The following is a 21,865-nucleotide window of genomic DNA, read 5'->3' as shown; positions in this document are numbered from 1 at the left end:
TCCTTTCCTAACTTGAATTTTCTTCCTCCTTTTTGGAGATTTTTTGCATTGGAGGCTCTTCTCTTCCAAAAACATCCTCATCTTCCTGCTCAAACAAATCTTCAACATCGGTGTCACCCTCATAATGTAATAGTTCCTCATCTGAATTTTCATCTGACTCTTCTGATTGATCTACATCTTCTTCATCCTCTCCTAAGTGTGAGCTGTTATCTGAATTGTTATCACTTTCATATGCATCACTACTATTATGTGACTGTTCAAACAATGGCTCTTCCTCCAGATTGTCCTTTCTGAAGTTTATGCTCTCTTGGGTGCAAAAGGCAGTAGGCTGAACTACACCTTGTGGATCAACAGAAAGAACTACAGGCTCACTAAGATCATAAAGAACAGGTGGTTGATAAACTATTGGTGCTAATTTATCCTGTTCAGTTGGTGCACTTGCTGCTAAATAAATTGTTGTTGCCCTCACTAACAAGTTGAGAACTAAATTGTGCTTATATTCCTTTTTTAGTTCCTGCAGTTTCATGTTTGTGTCAATCAAATCTAAGCCCTGCTCTCTGTCCTCTCCTATTCCTAAATTCCTCATGTGGTATAACTCATCTGACAAATAAAAACCTTGTGTTTGCAACACTGCATATAGGTTCAGAAATGTAACATCTGAGCTTAGCTTCATATCAAGGTTTGGCTGAGAATCAAAGTGAATCCTCAGTTTCCAAACATCATCATTCAAACTGCATATAGGTTGAGAAATGTAACATTCAGATAAGCAAACTCATAACCATAAATATTCAGATAAGTACACAACCTCTACCATTTTAAATGGCATCATTTCTGTTTTGTACACTACTAAGCATACTTTCTGTTTTGTACACTACTAAGCATCATTTCTGTTTTGTACACTACTAAGCAAAAAATTGGCAACACATTGCTTCCTGAGACAATGAAACAAAATTGCATTCTATCTCTCGGGCTACTATGTCTCTAATCCTCCTCTAACACACAACCTCTACCATTGATACAACATCCTCTACCATTGATACAACATCCTGTATCATTGATACAACCCAAAAAAAGAAATAAATTCAGAGAAGCAAAGAGAGGGATAGAGTAGAGGCACTTACATCACGCCGCCACCAGCACCACTGGTCCAGTGATGGCTACTTCTAGGGTTGGCCACCCAGATCTCTGCCATCTTGACCCTGTGCTCCATGGACACCGGCGCCTCCTCCTCCAAATCCTCGTCATCGCCGGAGGAGCCGCCTCCTCCACAGCCAGACCTACGTGGTCATCTACCCCGAGGCCGGGGAGATCTCCGTACCCGCCCGCAACATCATCGCCGCCGGGAGTCGCCGTGGTCACCGTCGGCGAGCCGCACAGAGAGGGAGAGGGGAAGAGCAAACCTAGGGTTCGAGCAAAGCTTCGTCAGGTTCAACCAGGTTCGACAATGTTGGTCCGGTTCGACCAGCTACCACAGAGTGACCGAGCCGGTACGAGTAAGCAGCCGTGGAGACTGCCATGCGGGCCCGATACATGGTCAGTACGTGTTATACGGCTGTCAGATCGTATTGCAACAATTAGGCTACGAGATGGTACTGACACGCAAAAAAAATGACTATTGATACCAATCGGTTACATGGTGCCCAAGTGTGGTAATGCCCTGCAATTAACTCGCTGGTGAGGTATTCCTGCACTGTACATTCCATGTTAAGACTGCATATTGTCAGCTCAGCTCAAGGAGAAAGGAACCCAGTTCAGAGAATTTCGATAGAATTTCACGCCCCGGTGTAGAAGGTCCCAGTATGATAAATGAGAAGAAGAAGAAAAGACAATGTTGTGGACTTTTCAACGGTAATTATACCAAAAATGCGGGGAACAAGAAAACTAGCTCTTCACTGTTGGCATCTCATCTGGTATCCACTCTATGCCCGGCTCATATACTGCCCGGTTCTCGAGTCAATTAGGACATCGTCGCCTACATCAACGAAAGACGGCACATTGACAACAGCTCCTGTTTCCAGAGTTGCAGGCTTTGTTCCTCCTGCGAAACAAGGTAAGAAAATAATTCAGATGACGCTAACCAGCTCTAAGGGATAATCAATCCGATCAAGCCAGGAACCCATGCTAGAAGAGACATTGTCGAAAATCTTGGCCATTAACCAATAGCATGGACATAAAGGGCACCGAAACGCTGCACTCTCTTTAGAAAAGAAACACCAATGTTTAGTCCTCTTAACGGAGCACACTTCAACAAAAAGAAGCGTCTATGTTTAGACAAGCGGCCTCTACCAAATGATATGCTCGTCTGAGTCCAGTAGAAACCACATAATTGGATTACTTGTAGTTCTACAATACTGATAAATAAATTCTTAGAGCAGGTGCAGCAGGTTAGGTCTGCAGGATAGAGCACTCTCTGTACCTTGTGCACTGTCACCTTGCCCAGGATCAGTTTCGGTTACGGTCAGCCTAACGGTGATGGGAAGATCAAAATCAATGATCTGCAAAATTTAATACCATCAGTTATTTACTGTCCATGGATATACAGTAAAACTCTAACTAGCACAGTATCGAAAAGAATGAGAAGGTAAGGGCACATAATAGGAAATACCCGTCCATTCCAGTATAACAAAGTGCAGTCCATTCCTTCTTTCAACCACTTCTGCCTGTCGCCAACATCCGACTCGTTTAAGCGGCTTTCTTCAAAGGACGTCTGGAAAGGTAAATTATGATGAGAAGAGTTGTACACTTGAAGAATGAACAATACCGATCGCTAATAAGCGATGATGATTGGTTGAAAATAACAGATCGTTTATTATGTATTTGAAGGTTGTCTGCACAGAAAGGACGCCTCATTTCAAACTGGTTTCTACTTGTTAAGTTTGATTTTAGCTAGTGCGTGACGGGCGGGATTTCAGGCTCCGCTTCAATGAAAGTGGATAATTTTTTTAAGGGAGTTTATGGCAATGGATCACCCACCCATGAAGATACCCATCCCCACACCCACGGTGGTGCTTGTCACCCGCCCATGACAGAGGTATCCATGCCATTGGCTACCCACCGGTTCTTCTCAGCATGTACAAATAACAACTCAAACAGAGCAAATAAGCTCAAAAATCATGTATACAATAACCACAACATATTATGATGACAGAGGTAGGCTTTATAATTATATATCTGATATCTCTGATGACCCACGTGTAATATGAAATATATTTTTTACTTAATTTAAAAAATGTTAATCGGATAAGCGGTCGGCAACCCATGGGCAGGAAATTATACCCATAACCTCCATGATTTACTGGGTTACCCATGGGCAAAATATTGTATCCATAGCATATACCCCCCATGCGTCTCAGATACCGGATCCCATGCTTAAAACTACCATCCTTCAACCAGAATTGCATTATTGGATCGAAACATCTGGGAAAATTCCGGCTCACAATTTCATCAAAATATGATAAATTTGGAGAGTTCACCTTAATACAACTGATTCCTTATCATGGAACTTCATCATAATCTAATAATAGTGCTGCATGTCTATATTTTTTTCTTCAGCAATCTGTGCATAACTCAGTACATAGTTATCCACATAACATAAACTCCTGTAGTTACTGGCTTTACTCTAGCTTCCTAACTGTCCAAAATTAGCTCATCACTTACAGCATGTGGCAATGAGGTAGACCTATGAAACATATAAGCAGGTGGCAGGTAATTGTGTCGTGACCAAGGTTCTCAATAAAGTACCAGCCAGTACTGGATAAAATTTATTCGAATTAAACAAATTTTGATCAAAGTTTGTTTGATTGATTTTTGGTGAAAAATAACTGAGATTTACAGGTAACCGGTTATTCCAGCCCCTAGAGTGAAAACAAACAGAATCGAGAAAAAAAAACCTTGGTCATGACATATTTGAGTCAAATAGATGTACGTACCAAATCCATGAACACAAACTGGGAGCCATCCTTGTAGGTGAATTGTTTGGTTTCCTTTGAAATAGAAGCTTCCTGGATCTGAAAGTGTAAGAAAGTGGTAAGTGTATAACTACAATGCGCTGTGATATAAATGATGAGTATAATAATTCCACAACTGATGAAAGTGATGAGATAAGCCAGTATCCTATATACCTATATAGTTGATCCCCACTATCTCAATTCTCTCAACATGCACGCATGCCATCTTACCACACACACCACCTCATCACCTCACTAACTATTTCTCTGAACATGCATGGTAAATGGTATTTTATTTATTCTCTCTCAACATGCACACATCCGAACTCACCACACATGCCACCTCATCGATCACACTAATTATATCTGTCTTAACATGCATGAGAAATACTACTTATATTCTATTTACAACTATATAATAATAATAATTAAATACAATATATTATTTCTATTTAAATTTCATCAAAAAATATTCCAACCAATCCCTGGAGCAACGTGCAGGGTATCATACAGTTTGATTAACTAACGAGTAGAAGTACAAAATTACAGATGTAAAATAAAGGAATTGCTAAATGCAGCATTAGATTCTGAAAAGCGAGTTTCTGCTCAGATTACCGTACTTCCAGCTCGAAAGGTTTTCTCAACTGTGTTGCCGGTGATATAATTGCGCATTTTTGTCCTCACAAAAGCGGCACCTTTTCCAGGTTTGACATGGAGAAACTCTGTTGTTGCATGGAGGGGAAAAAGTTCATATAGAAGCTTCTCACATTGATTGTACGAAATAAAGAAGAAGAACAACAACAACAACAAAGCCTTTGGTCCCAAACAAGTTAGGGTATGCTAGAGCTGAAACCCATAAGATCTCACAACCAACTCATGGTTCTGGCACATGGATAACTAGCTTCCATGCACCCCTGGTATGAAATATAGAACAATGTTATAATATATGTTTGCTAAATGGACAACCATTCGGCCTTTGCTTTCCACGTGTAGAAAATTATCTTTAGCTAGCCCCTTGTAGTTATAATTTTGCTTGAATTAAGCACTTTAACTAAAACATTAAAGCTCAGTTCACAAGGGTTCAGTGTCTTGTACAATTGACTACAGAGATTTGAAGAAACATAGCTAGCACTGAGGGTGTATTGAGAGGTGAGTAGGTGACACAAACTCCAGAAGGGGAAATAAGGACATGCAGCACTGAATTATTTACAAAAAAATTAGATTAAACTAACATAAGTGAATACGTTCTCCTAAAAACTAAAAACTGCATGGCCCTTATAAAACTACTCCTTCTGTTCCTATATACTCCCTCCGTTCCTAAATATAAGACCTTTTAGAGATTACACTATAAACTACATACGGATGTACATAGACATATTTTAGAGTATAGATTCACTCATTTTGCTTCGTATGTAGTCTTATGGTGAAATCTCTAAAAGGTCTTATATTTTGGAACGGAGGGAGTATAAGTCTTTTTAGAGATTTCACTAAAGATTACATACGGATGTATATAGACATACTTTAAAGTATAGATCCATCCATTTTGCTCCGTATGTAGTCCGTAGTGAAATCTTTAAAAAACTTATATTTAAGAACCGAGGGAGTATAAAACAAGAACTTCCACAGATATTCTGGGAAAATGCTACAGTGTGATAACACAGGGATATGTCGAGGCGCGAAATTTACCCTGCTTATATAGTTTGGAACTAATAAAACAAATAACTAACCGTTGGATTGAGCAAAGAAGAGGTACATTCACTGAATTTCTCAGATTACGCAACGGGGCTTTCAGGTGAAAGAAGAGACACTACGTTCACTAGCATATCCACCCAGAACCAACCATATGTAGAGGAATGTGATTTTGGATGTTACCAAGAATCTTCCACGGCGCGCCGTCCACCTCCAGGTTGAACCCCACCTTGATGTCGTTGCTGGACAGCGCGTAAAGCCCTGAAGCGGAACACACTGTGATACCGGCTAAAAAGAAAGCTTAGGTCGAGGGGAGAGGAGAGAGGGTCACTCACGGGTGAAGCGGGAGCGGAGGGGCGCCAGGCTGAGGGGTCGCGCCGCGGCGAGGCAGGAAGGCGGCCGCTGGAGGTCGAAGAGGGAGGAGGAGTTGGCCGCGATGCGGTGGTTGTGGGTGGCGCCGGCGAGGTGGCGGAGAGCGGCCATTGTTTTGGTTCTCCGTTTCTTCCTTTGGCGCGCCCCTAACTCAGCGTGAGTGATGGCGATAAGGAAGAGGATGATACCGCTGGGATCCCGACTCACTTTGCCTGTGTCCCGCCGCACGCCACAGTCTCCCTCTTCCTGACATTGTGGACCCAGTTGTCACTGGAGCAGGGGAAACACTACATTCGGGATGGCACTAACAAAAAAAAACTTTGAGCAACCCTAATAGTTCTCGTATCCCCGGCGTCGCCTCCGCGAGCGAGGCCGCCGGGGGCTCCTCCCCCTCCTCCTTGGAGCGCTCCTTCCCTCTTCCTCCCCTCCCCCCGCCGATGCCAGCACGCGCCGTCGGGCCTTGCCCGCATGGTGCTGGCGGCGGTGGGTCTGCCCTTCCCCGCGCACGCGGTGCCCCTGCTCGGGTAGTGGCGGTGCGCTTCGGCCGACGGCGATGTGGGCCGTTGGAGGCGGTGCCACGGTGGCTCTCGACGTAGCGACATGGCCGTCGGTCGTGGGGCGGCGCGTTGGCGCTGGCGGCTGACGAAGCCCACCAGGCCTAGATCTTGGCCCGATTGGGCCCCATCTGGGTTTGGGCGGGCCGGTTGCACGGCGCTCGGCGGTTCCGCTCCCTGGTGGGGCGAGGCGGCGGCGGTCTGCGGCAGTGTTCATCGCGTCGGTCGGCGAGCTGCAGCGCGGGGACATGGACTGTCCGGGCCCAAGTGGGCCCGACAGGGCCATAGGGCTTGGCAAGTCCTCGTCGTTGCATCCGGTCGGCTCCGCGTTGGCGGTGGAGGTTGTCCCCTCCCTCTGATCGAGTGATGGACGCTTCCGTGGTCGTTGTTTCCTTCTCTCCTCGAGGCCTCGTTTTGGCAGCTCCAGTGAGACGACGAGGGTGGTCCGATAATCATGGTGGCACAGACTGATGGGTGTTTGACTGGGTGGTGCACGACGAAGTGTCTAGGATGGTGGTGGTGGTTGTGGATCGGGAGAAATCCCTACCGGCTTGCCCGGCACCGACGCGGTGACACCTGCGGGCGCCGCCGGCCTTCCTGAAGGGTGTCAGGGATACCCCCTCCTCTACTACCCTCCGTGTACCGGGGGAAACCCTGCCGGCTTGCCCGGCACCGACGCGGTGACACCTGCGGGCGCTGCCGGCCTTCCTGAAGGGTGTCAGGGATACCCCCTCCTCCACTACCCTCCGTGTACCAGGGGAAACCCTACGACTTGTCCGGGCAACAGCAGCGACATCGTCACATTCCTTCTTGGAGGTGTTGTTTGGTGCGCGATGCTTCGGACTGCTGGGACGCGGTGGTACTTCTTCGACGGGTGCAACGGTTCTCGGTCTTCTTCTCCTAGTCAATCTGCCGGTGTCGGCATTTGTTTCTCTTTTCTTTCTTTTATTAATCGTTTGGGCTTTCTTGTGATGTGGCCGAGCAAGCTGGATGTATCGGTTGGTTGCTTTGTAATACAAAGCGGGGGGAAACCCTTTTTCGTCGAAAGTTAAGGCAAAAATAGCCTTCCAATAGCTCCCCTAAACCGGTTTCTTCTATAACATCCCGTATAACCCTAACATTCATTGAAATAGAAAGTTGAGGCAAAAATAGTCTTTCAATAGCTTCCGTAAACCTGTTTTTCTACAACAACCCGTATAACCCTTATATTCACGGGAAGATGGTCATACAGTTTTGATGGGTGGATAGCCGTCTGAACTACACTGGACACCATCGCTCCACGACCGCTATGTCATGGTGCTGCCGTGTCGACGCCACGTCGCGCCGCGCCATGTCATTTTGCGCCTCTGTCGTTGTGAGGTCTTGCATCCCCTCCTCCTCCCCTGCCAGCGAGGTCGTGTCGCCGACCACCAGGTCGTGCCACCGCAAGGCCTTTCGCCATGAAATACAAGGCATTGCCATGTCGCCTCGTTGTCGCAAGGCCAGCCACCATCGTCGTTGCGCCTTCTCTACCCCACCTCACTGCTCTGACTGTCGTTTCCATGCCATATCATTGACTTGCGGGCCCACACGTCGTTTAATGAGAAATAGGAAAAAAATACAAAAGAAGTTATGCACAAACTGAGAAAATTAGGTGTTAGAAATCTTTCCCTAAATTACACAGTCATCGCGTAAACGACTTTTATAGAAAGTTTCTTACAAGGGCTATTGGAGTTGCTCTTACGTCGTCCTTTCATCACATACTCACACGAAAGCTTTATCCTACCAACCACCCATTTTTTCACCATGCACCTGTTTAATGAGTCACGAATCGTTGTTTTTTGTCCCCAATCTCGGGGAAGCGCTAAGGAGTAGATATACAAGCTTCGGCAACGGTTAGGGTTAAGGTTACCCCTTTCTAAATCCAGATGTCCCACCTACCTATGCCACCACATTGAGCATCACCGAATCGTCATGAGATAGGAAGCTCGCTCATCTAATAGTCTGATGAGGGGTTTCTCGGTCGTTTAAGCGGCGAACACCCGGGCGAGCGTTGATGGCCATCACAGATCAAAATAGTGGTAGCGATGATGGCGTGAAACCTATCTCCCTAACGCCAAAGCCCATTCTTTTGTGCCTATCGTCTCTGACTTCCTCCTGATTTTAAGGACTCGTACAATTGCAACCTCCTTCGTGTTGGTACACTCCCCCATTCTATTTCTTCTCGCTCCCATGACTTGTCGTTTACCGCTGGATAAGGTGTGTGAGGAGTCTGGGTCGTGGTATTTCCACGGCAGATGTCAAGGGGTGGCTTAGTTCGTGATTTGGGGACAACAGGCTCTGGTGGCGTCTGGAACGGGTGTAGGCGCTACACATATGACGCCGATCTACCCAGGTTCATGGGCCTCCGATGAGGTAAAACCCCTAGTCCTGCCTGTGTGACTATATGAGAATCACAGTACAAATGGTGCTCCTTGAGCTATTCGCGAGGAGGGAGACAGAGCTCTAACTGCCGGCCTCACTACCTCGATGGTGTGTGGTGTCTCTCTAGTGTATCTGGAGTGTGGATCGGATCAGCCTCTCCTTCTCTCTCTCTCTCTCTCTCTCTCTTTGCCCGTGTCCCTCTCTCTTGGGATGAGGCAAGGCTTTATAGTGCAGCCCGATGTATACATCAGTAGGGGTAGGATAGGAGGTGGGACTCGGCTGCCAGTCTCTCTGGCTGGCTGCGGGGCCCACCGGTTGTCGGGTCTTGTCTAGCGTGGGGCCCGCCGGCCATGTGCATCAGCGTCCAATGTGTCGGCTCGTGAGGGAGCAGGTAGGGGGAGTGTGGCTAAAGTGTCGTCTCGCCCGGTCAGCCTCGGCGGTGACCGGGGTCCTGTAGCCTCGATGACCCCTTCATCATTGCGCCCGTGGCCACGCTAAGCATGTCACCGCATACTGCTGCCATGAGTGCCTCTGCATCATTTGTCTTGTCTTGTCGCCGTATGGGAGTACGGTCGGATGGGACAGGAGCCGGCCGTCTAGCTGGCGGCGGACCAGCCGGCCAGGCCGAATCCCGCCAGTCAGCCTGGCGCGCATCGACCAGGTGGGCCGGCTGTTGCGAGCTGACTTGGGGGCGGGGGGGGGGGGGGAGTAGGTGGCCCCAAATGTCTTGGAGACGGCTTATCTCTGCTTTTGGTATACCCAGGGGTAATATCCCCATCAGTAGCCCCCGAAACCGTTGGGGCCAATGGTTTTCCCCCTACGCATGAAGTTGTTGTCGAAGCCAACCAGCCGACTTGAGCCGGCACGCGGCGATGTGTCTTCTAGCCAGCTGGAACGGTAGCTGGCCGAGGTGGCAGTCGGCCGCGGCCCAACCGGCTGTGGTGCGCCACGTGTGGGCCGGTGGCAAATGGAGGGACCGCCACTACCCACGTGACGGGACACCATCGCAGGCCCAACTTGACATGCCTCGGCCCATGCACGGATTTATTGCGGCCGTGGGCCGCCGGTTGGGGCTCCCCGTGCGGTTTAATGCGTGCGGGGATCGTGGCTAGTGGGGGTGTGGGCGCAACCGACCCCAGGCCGCCACGTCACCCCAGGGCTTTAAAAGGGGAAGACGGAGGCCGGTTTCGCCATTGCCTCCCCTCACTCCCACCCCCATTTCACCTTTGCGCCGGAGCTCGGCACTGTCATCCTTCCTCCTCGCATACACAACGCTCGCCGTCGTCGTCACCCTTCTCGCTCCCGTGGCGCACACCGCCGCTGTTCCTCCCTCCTCCGCATGCAGCGCCTCCCCACGGTCGACCCGCTGGGGAGCCGCATCTCTTGCCTTCTCTTCTCCACCTCATCGCGGGCGACCGACGAGACGATCGGGCTATCCTTTGGCTCGTGGGAGGACTCGGTCATGACGGACGAGCACATCGACTACCTCCAGCGAATGCGGAAGCTTTCGTCCGCGGAGCTCGTCGAGGCCCGGCGAGCGCGTGCCGGAGCCTCGTGCCGGTGAGTGTGTCGTCTTCAGCACGCACTTCCTCGTTGGCTTTGGGCTGCCGGGGAGCACCTTCCTGCGGTAGTTTCTCAAGTTCTATGGGCTCCAGATGCACCATCTCGGGCCTAACTCCATCTTGCACCTCACATGCTTCGTCCCGCTATGCGATGCGTATCTGGGCTTCTGGCCCCTTCCTTCCTTCTTCCTCCACTTCTTCCATTTTCGCGCCCACGCACATGGCAACATGTCGTACTCCTGCGATGGTGAGGTGGTGTACAGGCGGCACGGCAGGCCACTTCCGAAGATGAAGTGGAAGGAGTCCTTGAAGAAATGGAAGAGCACCTTCTACTTCGTCCGCAACATCAACCTGGGGTGGGACTGGGTTAACCTTCCGCCGTTTGCCGATGAACCGCCAACTGGGGAGCACTGGGACCTCGATCTACGCACCAACACACTTCCTCGTCGGCTTCGGGCTGCCGGGAGCGCCTTCCTATGGCAGTTTCTCGAGTTCTACGGGCTCCAGATGCATCATCTCGATCCTAACTCCGTCCTGTACCTCGCGTGCTTCGTCACGCTATGCGAGGCGTATCTGGGCTTTTGGCCCTTTCCTTCCTTCTTCTGCCACTTCTTCCATTTACACGCCCACGCACACGGCAACATGTCGTACTCCTGCGATGACGTGATGGTGTACAAGCGGCGCGGCAAGCCGCTTCCGAAGATGAAGTGGAGGGAGTCCTTCAAGAAATGGCAGCGCAACTTCTTCTACGTCCACAACATCGGCCTGGGGCGGGACTGGGTTAACCTACCGACGTTTGCCGATGAACCGCCGACTGGGGAGAATTGTGACCTCGATCTGTGCACCTATGAGCTGGCGGTGATTGACGGTCGGCTGCAAGATCTTAAGGCCTCACCAAGGCTGGTAGCCCCGGATCTGGTGCGACCTCTATCTACCACCGAGTGCCCCACGGTAGGCGAGGCCGCACCAGATGTGCGACATGAGCGGCCGCAAAGACCTGAGCCGGTTGTCGACGATGGACCTGCCGTTGACCAAGGTGGCCGCTAGGGTGAACAAAATCACAAACTTCCAGCTGGATGAGTGATGACCCACAAGTATAGGGAATCAATCGTAGTCCTTTCGATAAGTAAGAGTGTCGAACCCAACGAGGAGCAGAAGGATCTGATAAGTGGTTTTCAGCAAGGAAATATCTGCAAGCACTGAAATTATCGGTAACAAGTGATTGTGTGGTGAGATGATTCTTAGCAAGCAACAAGTAACAAAAGTAGCAACGGTGCAGCAAAGTGGCCCAATCCCTTTTGTAGCAAGGGACAAGCCTGGACAAAGTCTTATAGGAGGAAAAACGCTCCCGAGGACACAGCGAATTTCTGTCATACTAGTTTCATCATGTTCATATGATTCGCGCTCGTTACTTTGATAGTTTGATATGTGGGTGGACCGGCGCTTGGGTACTGCCCTTACTTCGACAAGCCTCCCACTTATGATTAATCCCTCTCGCAAGCATCCGCAACTACGAAAGAAGAATTAAGACAAAGTCTAACCATAGCATTAAACTAGTGGATCCAAATCAACCCCTTACGAAGCAACGCATAAACTAGGGTTTAAGCTTCTGTCACGCTAGCAACCCATCATCTACTTACTACTTCCCAATGCCTTCCTCTAGGCCCAAACAATGGTGAAGTGTTATGTAGTCGACGTTCACATAACACCACTAGAGGAAAAACAACATACAACACATCAAAATATCGAACGAATACCAAACTCACATGACTACTATTAGCATGACTTATCCCATGTCCTCATGAACAAAAGTAACTACTCACAAAGCATAATCATATTCATGACTAGAGAGGTAATGACTAGCATCAAGGATCTGAACATAAGCTCTTCCACCAAATAATCCAACTAGCATCAACTACAAAGAGTAATTAACACTACTAGCAACCTTACAAGTACCAATCGGAGTCGCAAGACGGAGATTGGTTACAAGCGATGAACTAGGGTTTGGAGATGAGATGGTGCTGATGAAGATGTTGATGGTGACGAGTCCCCTCCAATGAGAGGAGTGTTGGTGATGACGATGGTGATGATTTCCCCCTCCGGGAGGGAAGTTTTCCTGACAGGATCGTCCTGCCGGAGCTCTAGATTGGTTCTGCTCAAGTTCCGCCTCGTGGCGGCGGCGAATCCACGAAAAAGCTCCTCCTTGATTTTTTTTTGCAGAAAAAACCCTTCATATAGCAGAAGAGGGGGGCCAGTGGGCCAGCAGGCTGCCCAACAGCCCCTAGGCGCGGCCAGGGGGGTGGCCACGCCTAGCAGGCTTGTGGCCACCTGCTGGCGCCCCTCTGGTGCTTCTTCGGCCCACTATATTTTATAAATCAGGAAAAAAATCCTCGTTGATTTTTACGGCGTTTGGAGTTGCGCATAATAGGTATCTCAAACTTGCTCCACTTTCAGGCCAGAATTCCAGGTGCCGACATTCTCCCTCTTCATGTAAACCTTGCAAAATAAGAGAGAAAAGGCATAAGTATTGTACCGTGAAGTGAAATAACAGCCCAAGAAGCGATAAATACCAACATAAAAGCATGATGCAAAATGGACGTATCAACTCCCCCAAACTTAGACATCACTTGTCCTCAATCGAAAGCCGAGCTCAATAAATATGTCCACGTGTTTAGGGAGAGAGGTGTCGACAAAACAGAATACGAACATGCATGCATCATGATCATGATCAGAACAGCAATACCAACATATAATCTCTCATGCTAAAGTGACAATTCCTTCACAAAGTAAAGCATGGATCAAGAACCTTACCGAGAAGTAACAACCGATAGCCTTTAGTCATTGAAGCAATTGCAATTTATCACAACATCAGAAAGAGTCAAATAAGAGCTTCTAAAGCAAATCCACATACTCAATCATCTTTTCATTCTCTACGATTGCTACAACTCACGTGGTACTCATGAGATCAAAGTTTCAGCTGGGCACACAGAAAGATAGGGGCATATAGTTTTGCCTCCCAACTGCTTACCTCAAGGGTAATGCCAACAATAATAATTCATGAATACTTACTTCCAAGTTGACATATGAATATAGATCTTTCCCAAGCATATGACTCTAGCCAAGATAAATGCGAAATAGGGAATTGGTGAAGATCACCATGGCTCTTTCAAGGGCAAAAAGTAAAGGTACAAGATAGGCCCTTCGCAGAGGGAAGCAGAGGTTGTCATGCGCTTTTGAGGTTTGGATGCGCGTCCTCTTAGTGCGGAGGAACGTCACTTTATATTGCCTCATGTGATAAAGAACTTTATTATGCAGTCTGTCGCTTTTATGTCTTCCTCATCACACGTTCGTACAATGCTTATTTTCCACACACTGATAGATCATACATACGAGGGAGCAATTTTTATTGCTTGCACCGATGACAACTTACTTGAGGGATCTTATTCAATCCATAGGTAGGTATGGTGGACTCTCATGGAAAAACTGGGTTGAAGGTTTGTGGATGCACAAGTAGTATCTCTACTTGGTGCGGGAGTTTTGGCTAATATGAGGTGGAAGCAATCGTCACATGCTAAGGGATGTCTAATCATATAGCATTGTTCGGAACCAAGCAAACACAATTCATTATGTTGTCTTCCTTGTCCAACATCTACTCCTAGGCATGCAATAGTTTAGTGAGTGTTCACAATCATAGATGGTGTCAAAGATGATGTATTTATATGTGAACCTCTCCTTCCTTATCACTTCCTATTAATTGCAACAATGACCAAGGTCTACGTTTGTCTACCCCCAACAAGTTTCAATCATCATCCCTTTTATATGTAAAGCCATCACTTCCCATAAGATCATTACATGATCTTTCATGCTTTTGTTATTTTCTCACTCTTTTGATCATGGCAAGAGGCAAAGCCCTTCAACTAAGACACTCTTTATTATATGGCTCATGAGCTCGAATACATCGGGGGTGACACAAAGCAAATCTCAAGACTAAAACACTAAGACTTTTAAACAACTAGAGAAAAGAGAAAACTGAAAAGGAACAAACTAGAACAAAGGTAAAGGCAAAAGATGTGATGGTGATACGATACCGGGGCAACTCCCCCAAGCTTGGCACAAGCCAAGGGGATTGCCCATACCCATGTTTAGTTGTCTTCCTTTGGTGGTGATGGTGGTGGAGTTGTTGCAACATGGGTTTGATCCTCCGTCTTCCAAGGCATAGGTGCTCCATCATGGAAAGATGAACGAGTCTCCGGAATCCTCAAATCTGCAGCCAACCTTATTGATTTAAACCTATACTCATACTCATAGTTTCGGTTCTGCAGGTCATAGATCTGGGCCTGGAGTTGATCAATCCTGTCATAGAGCCTGGAGAGGTGCTTCCCAATGTCATTGGCATCAATCATATGCTTGTTGGTGAACTCCGTGATCATCATGTGGTTGGCGTTGAGTCCACGCTCCACCATCACTTGGCACTTGAAGACTTGTTGCTCCATTGCTTCGAGCCTCGTCTCCACGCTTCCGGTCTTCTTGGGCCCCTCAACATCACGGATGTGCAACATTCCCACACGCACCTCGACAGATTGAGGGTGTTACAGCACTCCCGTGAGGTAGGGATTGATGACCTTCTCGAAGATCTTGTCCTTTAGAGCTTTTGGGGAAGTCATAGCGATCTAGATCTGCAACAGAAACAGGCTCGAAACGAAAAACAGAGGAAATCTGCGTGATGCACGGGTCAGACCAAACGGGAGAGTATATATTGATTTTTTCTAGACCAGAAGGAGTACTCCGCACGAAAATGGAGTCCGGGAGGCGCACGAGGTGGCCACAAGCCCCCAGGTGCGGCCAGTGGGTGGGCCCGCACCGGGCAGGCTTGTCGCCTCCTCGCGCACTTTCCGGACTACTTCCAATTTTTCTATTTTTTCAAATATTCCAAAACGGAGAAAATTTCCTACTGGAAAAGTTTTGGACTCTGTTTTCTTACCAAATCACATACCTCTTCGTTTTCGGAGTCTGAAACAGGCTGATAAATGTCCCTTAGGTATTCTTCCGGAGCTATGGTATTGATGATATTGCTTTCAACATTTATGGGAGTACCTGAGATATAATGCTTGATTCTCTGCCCATTTACAACTCTCGGACAATTACCTTCCGTGCTGTTGATCTTGATAGCACCGGAACGATATACTTCCTCAACAACATAGGGATCTTCCCATTTAGAGAGAAGCTTGCCAGCAAAGAATCTTAAACGAGAGTTATATAGCAATACATAATCACCTACATTGAACTCACTCTTTTGTATCCTCTGATCATGCCACCTCTTAACCTTCTCCTTGAACAACTTGGCATTCTCATATGCCCGAGTTCTCCATTCATCAAGCGAGCTAATGTGAAATAACCTCTTTTCACCAGCAAGTTTGAAATCAAAGTTGAGCTCTTTGATTGCCCAATAAGCTTTATGCTCTAGCTCAAGAGGTAAATGACATGCTTTACCATACACCATTTTGTACGCAGACATGCCCATGGGATTCTTATAGGCAGTCCTATAAGCCCACAGTGAATCATCGAGCTTCTTAGACCAATTCTTTCTAGACCTGTTGACAGTATTTTGCAGAATCAGTTTAATCTCTCTATTACTTAGCTCTACTTTACCACTGGACTGAGGGTGATAGGGAGACACAATTCTATGGTTGACATCGTACTTAGCAAGTGTTTTACGGAAAGCACCATGAATGAAATGTGAACCACCGTCGGTCATTAGATATCTAGGGACTCCAAATCTAGGGAAGATAACTTCTTTAAGCATCCTGATAGAAGTGTTGTGATCATCACTACTAGTGGGGATAGCTTCTACCCACTTAGTGACGTAATCAACATCAACTAATATGTGAGTATACCCATTGGATTTTGGAAAACGTCCCATATAATCAAAGCCCCAAACATCAAATGGTTCAATGACAAGTGAATAGTTCATAGGCATTTCCTGACGTTTACCGATATTGCCTACTCTTTGACATTCGTCACAAGACAAGACAAACTTACGAGCATCCTTAAAGAGAGTGGGCCAATAGAAACCTGATTGCAATACCTTGTGTGCAGTTCTATCTCCCGCATGGTGTCCTCCGTAGGCCTCAGAGTGACACTTCTATAGGATCTGTCCCTGTTCATGTTCAGGTACACAACGTCTAATAACACCATCTACTCCTTCCTTATAAAGGTGAGGATCATCCCAGAAGTAATGTCTCGAGTCAAAGAAGAATTTCTTATTTTGCTGGTATGTGAAACTAGGTGGTATATATTTGGCAACGATATAGTTTGCATAATCGGTATACCACGGTGCACTATGTGAAGCATTGATGACATTCAATTGCTCATCAGGAAAGCTATCATCAATAGGTTGTGGGTCATCAAGAAAGTTCTCCAACCTAGACAAGTTATCTACTACGGGGTTATTAGCACCCTTTCTGTCGACAATGTGCAAATCAAATTCTTGTAGCAAGAGAACCCATCTGATAAGTCTAGGTTTAGCATACTTCTTATCCATGAGGTACTTAATAGCAGTGTGATCAGTGTGAATAGTGACTTTGGAATCAACTATGTAAGACCTGAACTTTTCACATGCAAACACGACTGCTAAAAACTCCTTTTCCGTAGTGGCATAGTTTCTTTGGGCACAGTCTAGAGTTTTACTAGCATAGTGAATAACATTCAACTTCTTGTCAACTCTTTGCCCTAGAACAACACCAATAGCATAATCACTAGCATCACACATGATCTCAAAAGGCAAGTTACAATCAGGTGGTTGAACAATAGGTGCAGTTATCAAAGCCCTCTTAAGTATTTTGAAGGCTTCCTCACAATCATCGTCAAAGACAAAAGGAATATCCTTTTGTGAGAGTGGTAAGAGGCCTAGAAATCTTAGAGAAGTCTTTCATGAACCTTCTATAGAAACCAGCATGACCAAGGAATCTTCTTATACCTTTGATATCTATGGGGTATGGAATTTTCTCGATTGCATCAACCTTAGCCTTATCGACTTCAATACCTCTTTCAGAAATTTTATGTCCTAAGACGATGCCTTCATTAACCATAAAGTGGCACTTCTCCCAATTCAAGACAAGATTGGTGTCTTTACATCTCTGCAAGACTCGATCAAGGTTGCTGAGGCAATCATCAAAGGAAGACCTGTAAACGGAAAAATCATCCATGAAAACCTCAACAATCTTTCACAAAAGTCAGAGTATATAGCCATCATACATCTTTGAAAGGTGGCAGGTGCATTACATAAGCCAAAAGGCATACGTCTATAAGCAAAGGTACCGAAAGGGCAGGTGAAAGTGGTTTTCTCCTGATCGGATTGTGCAACTGGTATTTGGGAGAAACCAGAATAACCGTCTAGAAAGCAGAAGTGCGTGTGTTTGGACAGTCTTTCTAGCATTTGGTCGATAAAAGGCAAATGGTAATGATCTTTCCTAGTGGCTTTATTCAATTTCTTAAAATCGATCACCATCCTATGGCCAGTAATAATCCTCTGTGGGATCAATTCATCCTTATCATTAGGGACAACGGTAATGCCTCCCTTCTTAGGGACGCAATGCACCGGACTCACCCAATCACTATGAGCAACAGGATAGATGATACCTACTTCCAGGAGCTTTAGTATTTCTTTTCTCACTACTTCTTTCATCTTAGGATTTAATCTCCTTTGATGATCAGTAACTGGTTTGAAATTAGGATCAATTTTAATCTTGTGCTGGCATAGAGTAGGACTAATGCCCTTAAGATCATCAAGAGTATATCCAATAGCAGCACGGTGCTTCCTCAGAGTTTTTAGTAACTTCTTTTCTTCATGCTCTGAGAGGTTAGCGCTAATAATAATAGGATATATCTCTTTTTCATCAAGATAAGCATACTTAAGAGTATCATGCATCTGTTTAAGCTCGAACACAGGATCACCGTTTGGTGGGGGTGGATCCCCAAGCAGTTCAACATGCAAGTTATTCTTAAGGATATGATATTGTTCTAAGACAACTCTATCTATCTCATCCCTTTCATCCATATGCATATCATTTTCGTGCTCAAGCAAGTATTGCTCTAAGGGATCAGTAGGAGGTACGATAATAGAAGCTAAGGCAATAGTTTCATCCCTACTAGGCAACTCCTTTTCATGAGGTTGTCTACCAAACTTAGAGAAATTGAACTCATGTGACACACCTTCGAAGCCAACAGTGTCAGTTTGCTTCTCACAATCAATATGACCATTGAGAGTATTGAGGAAAGGTCTACCAAATATGATGGGACAAAAGCTATCTTGTGCGGTCGCAAGAACGAGGAAATCAGCAGGATACTTCGTTTTACCACACAAGACTTCAACATCCCTAACAATTCCCACAGGGCAGATAGTATCTCTATTGGCAAGCTGAATAGTGACATCAATATGCTCTATCTCAATAGGTGCAATCTCGTCTTTGATTTCATCATATAAGGATTGAGGTATTGCACTAACACTAGCACCCACGTCACATAAGCCATGATAACAATGATCTCCTATCTTAACAGAAATAACAGGCATGCCAACAACATGCATATGTTTGTCTCTAACGTGAGGTTTAGCAATTCTAGCAGCATCTTCACAGAAGTGAATATTATGTCCCTCAACATCGTCGGACAGAAGATCTTTGATAATAGCAATGCTAGGTTCAACTCTAATTTTCTCAGGGGGTGTAGGTGTTCTAATGCAGCCTCTACGTATCACAGTTAAAGCTTTAGAATGATCCTTTATCCTAACAGGGAAAGGTGGTTTCTTTATGTAAGCACTCGGAACAATATGATCATTATAGGCAATGGCTTTCTCTTCAACTGGAATGGGTTTAACTACATTGACTTCTAAAGGAGGATGATATTTAAACCACTTCTCTTTGGGGAGATCAATATGAGCAGCAAAAGATTCACACAATGAAGCTACTATCTCAGAGTCAAGTCCATACTTAGCGCTAAAATCACTAAAGGTATTTGTTTCAACAAAGGATTTAACGCAATCAAACTTGAAATTCATACCTGACTCCTTACCTTCTTCCAGCTCCCAATCTTCAGAGTTGCGTTTAATTCTCTCCAATAAATTCCATTTGAAGTCAATATCTCTCTTCATAATAGAACCGGCACAAGAAGTGTCAAGCATGGTGCGATCATCATGAGAAAGCCAAGCATAGAAGTTCTGAATGATAATTTCTCTGGAGAGCTCATGGTTGGGGCATGAATATAACATTCATTTAAGCCTCCCCCAAGCTTGAGCGATGCTTTCTCTGTCACAAGGCCAAAAATTATAAATATAATTCAGATCACGATGTACTAAATGCATAGGATAAAACTTTTGATGAAATTCCAATTTCAACCGATTGTAGTCCCATGATCCAGTATCATCACATAGCCTATACCATGTCAACGCCTTATCCTTCAAAGATAAAGGAAATACCTTCTTCTTGACCTCATCCTCGGGCAAACCTGCAAGCTTAAATAAACCACAAACTTCATGTACATAGATTACATGCAAGTCTGGATGTGATGTTCCATCTCCTGTAAAAGGATTAGCCAGCACTTTCTCAAGCATACCTGAAGGAAATTCAAAGCATATATTTTCAGTAGGTGCAGCAGGTTGAGGAGCAACTATTTGTGCTTCCGTTCGAGGTGAAGATACCCCGAACAACCCCCTCAAAGGATTAGTATCCATACTGACAAGTGACAATAAATTTCAGCACACTATATGAATGTTTCCTTACCAAGTTCCACTTACCAAAGGCGCTTCACTCCCCGACAACAGCGCCAGAAAAGAGTCTTGATGACCCACAAGTATCGGGGATCAATCGTAGTCCTTTCAATAAGTAAGAGTGTCGAACCCAACGAGGAGCAGAAGGATCTTATAAGTGGTTTTTAGCAAGGAAATATGTGCAAGCACTGAAATTATCGGTAACAAGTGATTGTGTGGTGAGATGATTAGTAGCAAACAACAAGTAACAATAGTAGAAACGGTGCAGAAAAGTGGCCCAATCCCTTTTGTAGCAAGGGACAAGCCTGGACAAAGTCTTATAGGAGGAAAACGCTCCCGAGGACACACGGGAATTTCTATCATACTAGTTTCATCATGTTCATATGATTCGCGTTCGTTACTTTGATAGTTTGATATGTGGGTGGACCGGCGCTTGGGTACTGCCCTTACTTGGACAAGCATCCCACTTATGATTAACCCCTCTCGCAAGCATCCGCAACTACGAAAGAAGAATTAAGACAAAGTCTAACCATAACATTAAACTAGTGGATCCAAATCAGCCCCTTACGAAGCAATGCATAAACTAGGGTTTAAGCTTCTGTCACTCTAGCAACCCATCATCTACTTACTACTTCCCAATGCCTTCCTCTAGGACCAAATAATGGTGAAGTGTTATGTAGTCGACGTTCACATAACACCACTAGAGGAAAAACAACATACAACACATCAAAATATCGAACGAATACCAAACTCACATGACTACTATTAGCATGACTTATCCCATGTCCTCAGGAACAAAAGTAACTACTCACAAAGCATAATCATATTCATGACCAGAGAGGTAATGAGTAGAATCAAGGATCTGAACATAAACTCTTCCACCAAATAATCCAACTAGCATCAACTACAAAGAGTAATTAACACTACTAGCAACCTTACAAGTACCAATCGGAGTCGCGAGACGGAGATTGGTTACAAGAGATTAACTAGGGTTTGGAGATGAGATGGTGCTGATGAAGATGTTGATGGTGACGAGTCCCCTACGATGAGAGGAGTGTTGGTGATGACGATGGCGATGATTTCCCCCTCCGGGAGGGAAGTTTCCCCAGCAGGATCGTCGTGCCGGAGCTCTAGATTGGTTCTGCTCAAGTTCCGCCTCGTGGCGGCGGCGAATCCATGAAAAAGATCCTCCTTGATTTTTTTTCCAGACGAAACCCTTCATATAGGAGAAGAGGGGGGCCAGTGGGCCAGCAGGCTGCCCACAAGCCCCCTAGGAGCGACCAGGGGGTGGCCGCGCCTAGCAGGCTTGTGGCCACCTGCTGGCGCCCCTCTGGCGCTTCTTCGGCCCAGTATTTTTTATAAACCCGGAAACAAATCCTCGTTGATTTTTACGGCGTTTGGAGTTGCACATAATATGTATCTCAAATTTGCTCCACTTTCAGGCCAGAATTCCAGCTGCCGACATTCTCCCTCTTCATGTAAACCTTGCAAAATAAGAGAGAAAAGGCATAAGTATTGTACCGAGAAGTGAAATAACAGCCCAAGAAGCGATAAATATCAACATAAAAGCATGATGCA

General features: G+C 46.0%; 1 protein-coding gene across 1 annotated transcript; it reads right to left on the bottom strand.

Annotated features, from left to right (window-relative positions):
- Positions 1-1,730: 1,730 nt before the first annotated feature.
- LOC123448068 (elongation factor P) lies at positions 1,731-6,199 on the bottom strand. Its single transcript, XM_045124837.1, has 7 exons — positions 5,972-6,199; positions 5,820-5,897; positions 4,563-4,669; positions 3,930-4,007; positions 2,606-2,707; positions 2,417-2,495; positions 1,731-2,038 (listed from the first exon to the last, which is right to left on the bottom strand). Exons 1-7 carry the CDS (start codon positions 6,117-6,119, stop codon positions 1,920-1,922), a joined length of 711 nt encoding a protein of 236 aa, XP_044980772.1. The 5' UTR covers positions 6,120-6,199; the 3' UTR covers positions 1,731-1,919.
- Positions 6,200-21,865: the final 15,666 nt, after the last annotated feature.

Source organism: Hordeum vulgare, chromosome 4H (assembly GCF_904849725.1).
Source record: "Hordeum vulgare subsp. vulgare chromosome 4H, MorexV3_pseudomolecules_assembly, whole genome shotgun sequence".
NCBI classification, from domain to species: Eukaryota; Viridiplantae; Streptophyta; class Magnoliopsida; order Poales; family Poaceae; genus Hordeum; species Hordeum vulgare.
The sequence above is the reverse complement of the archived record's forward strand: the minus strand, read 5'-3'. Positions and strand labels throughout refer to the sequence as shown.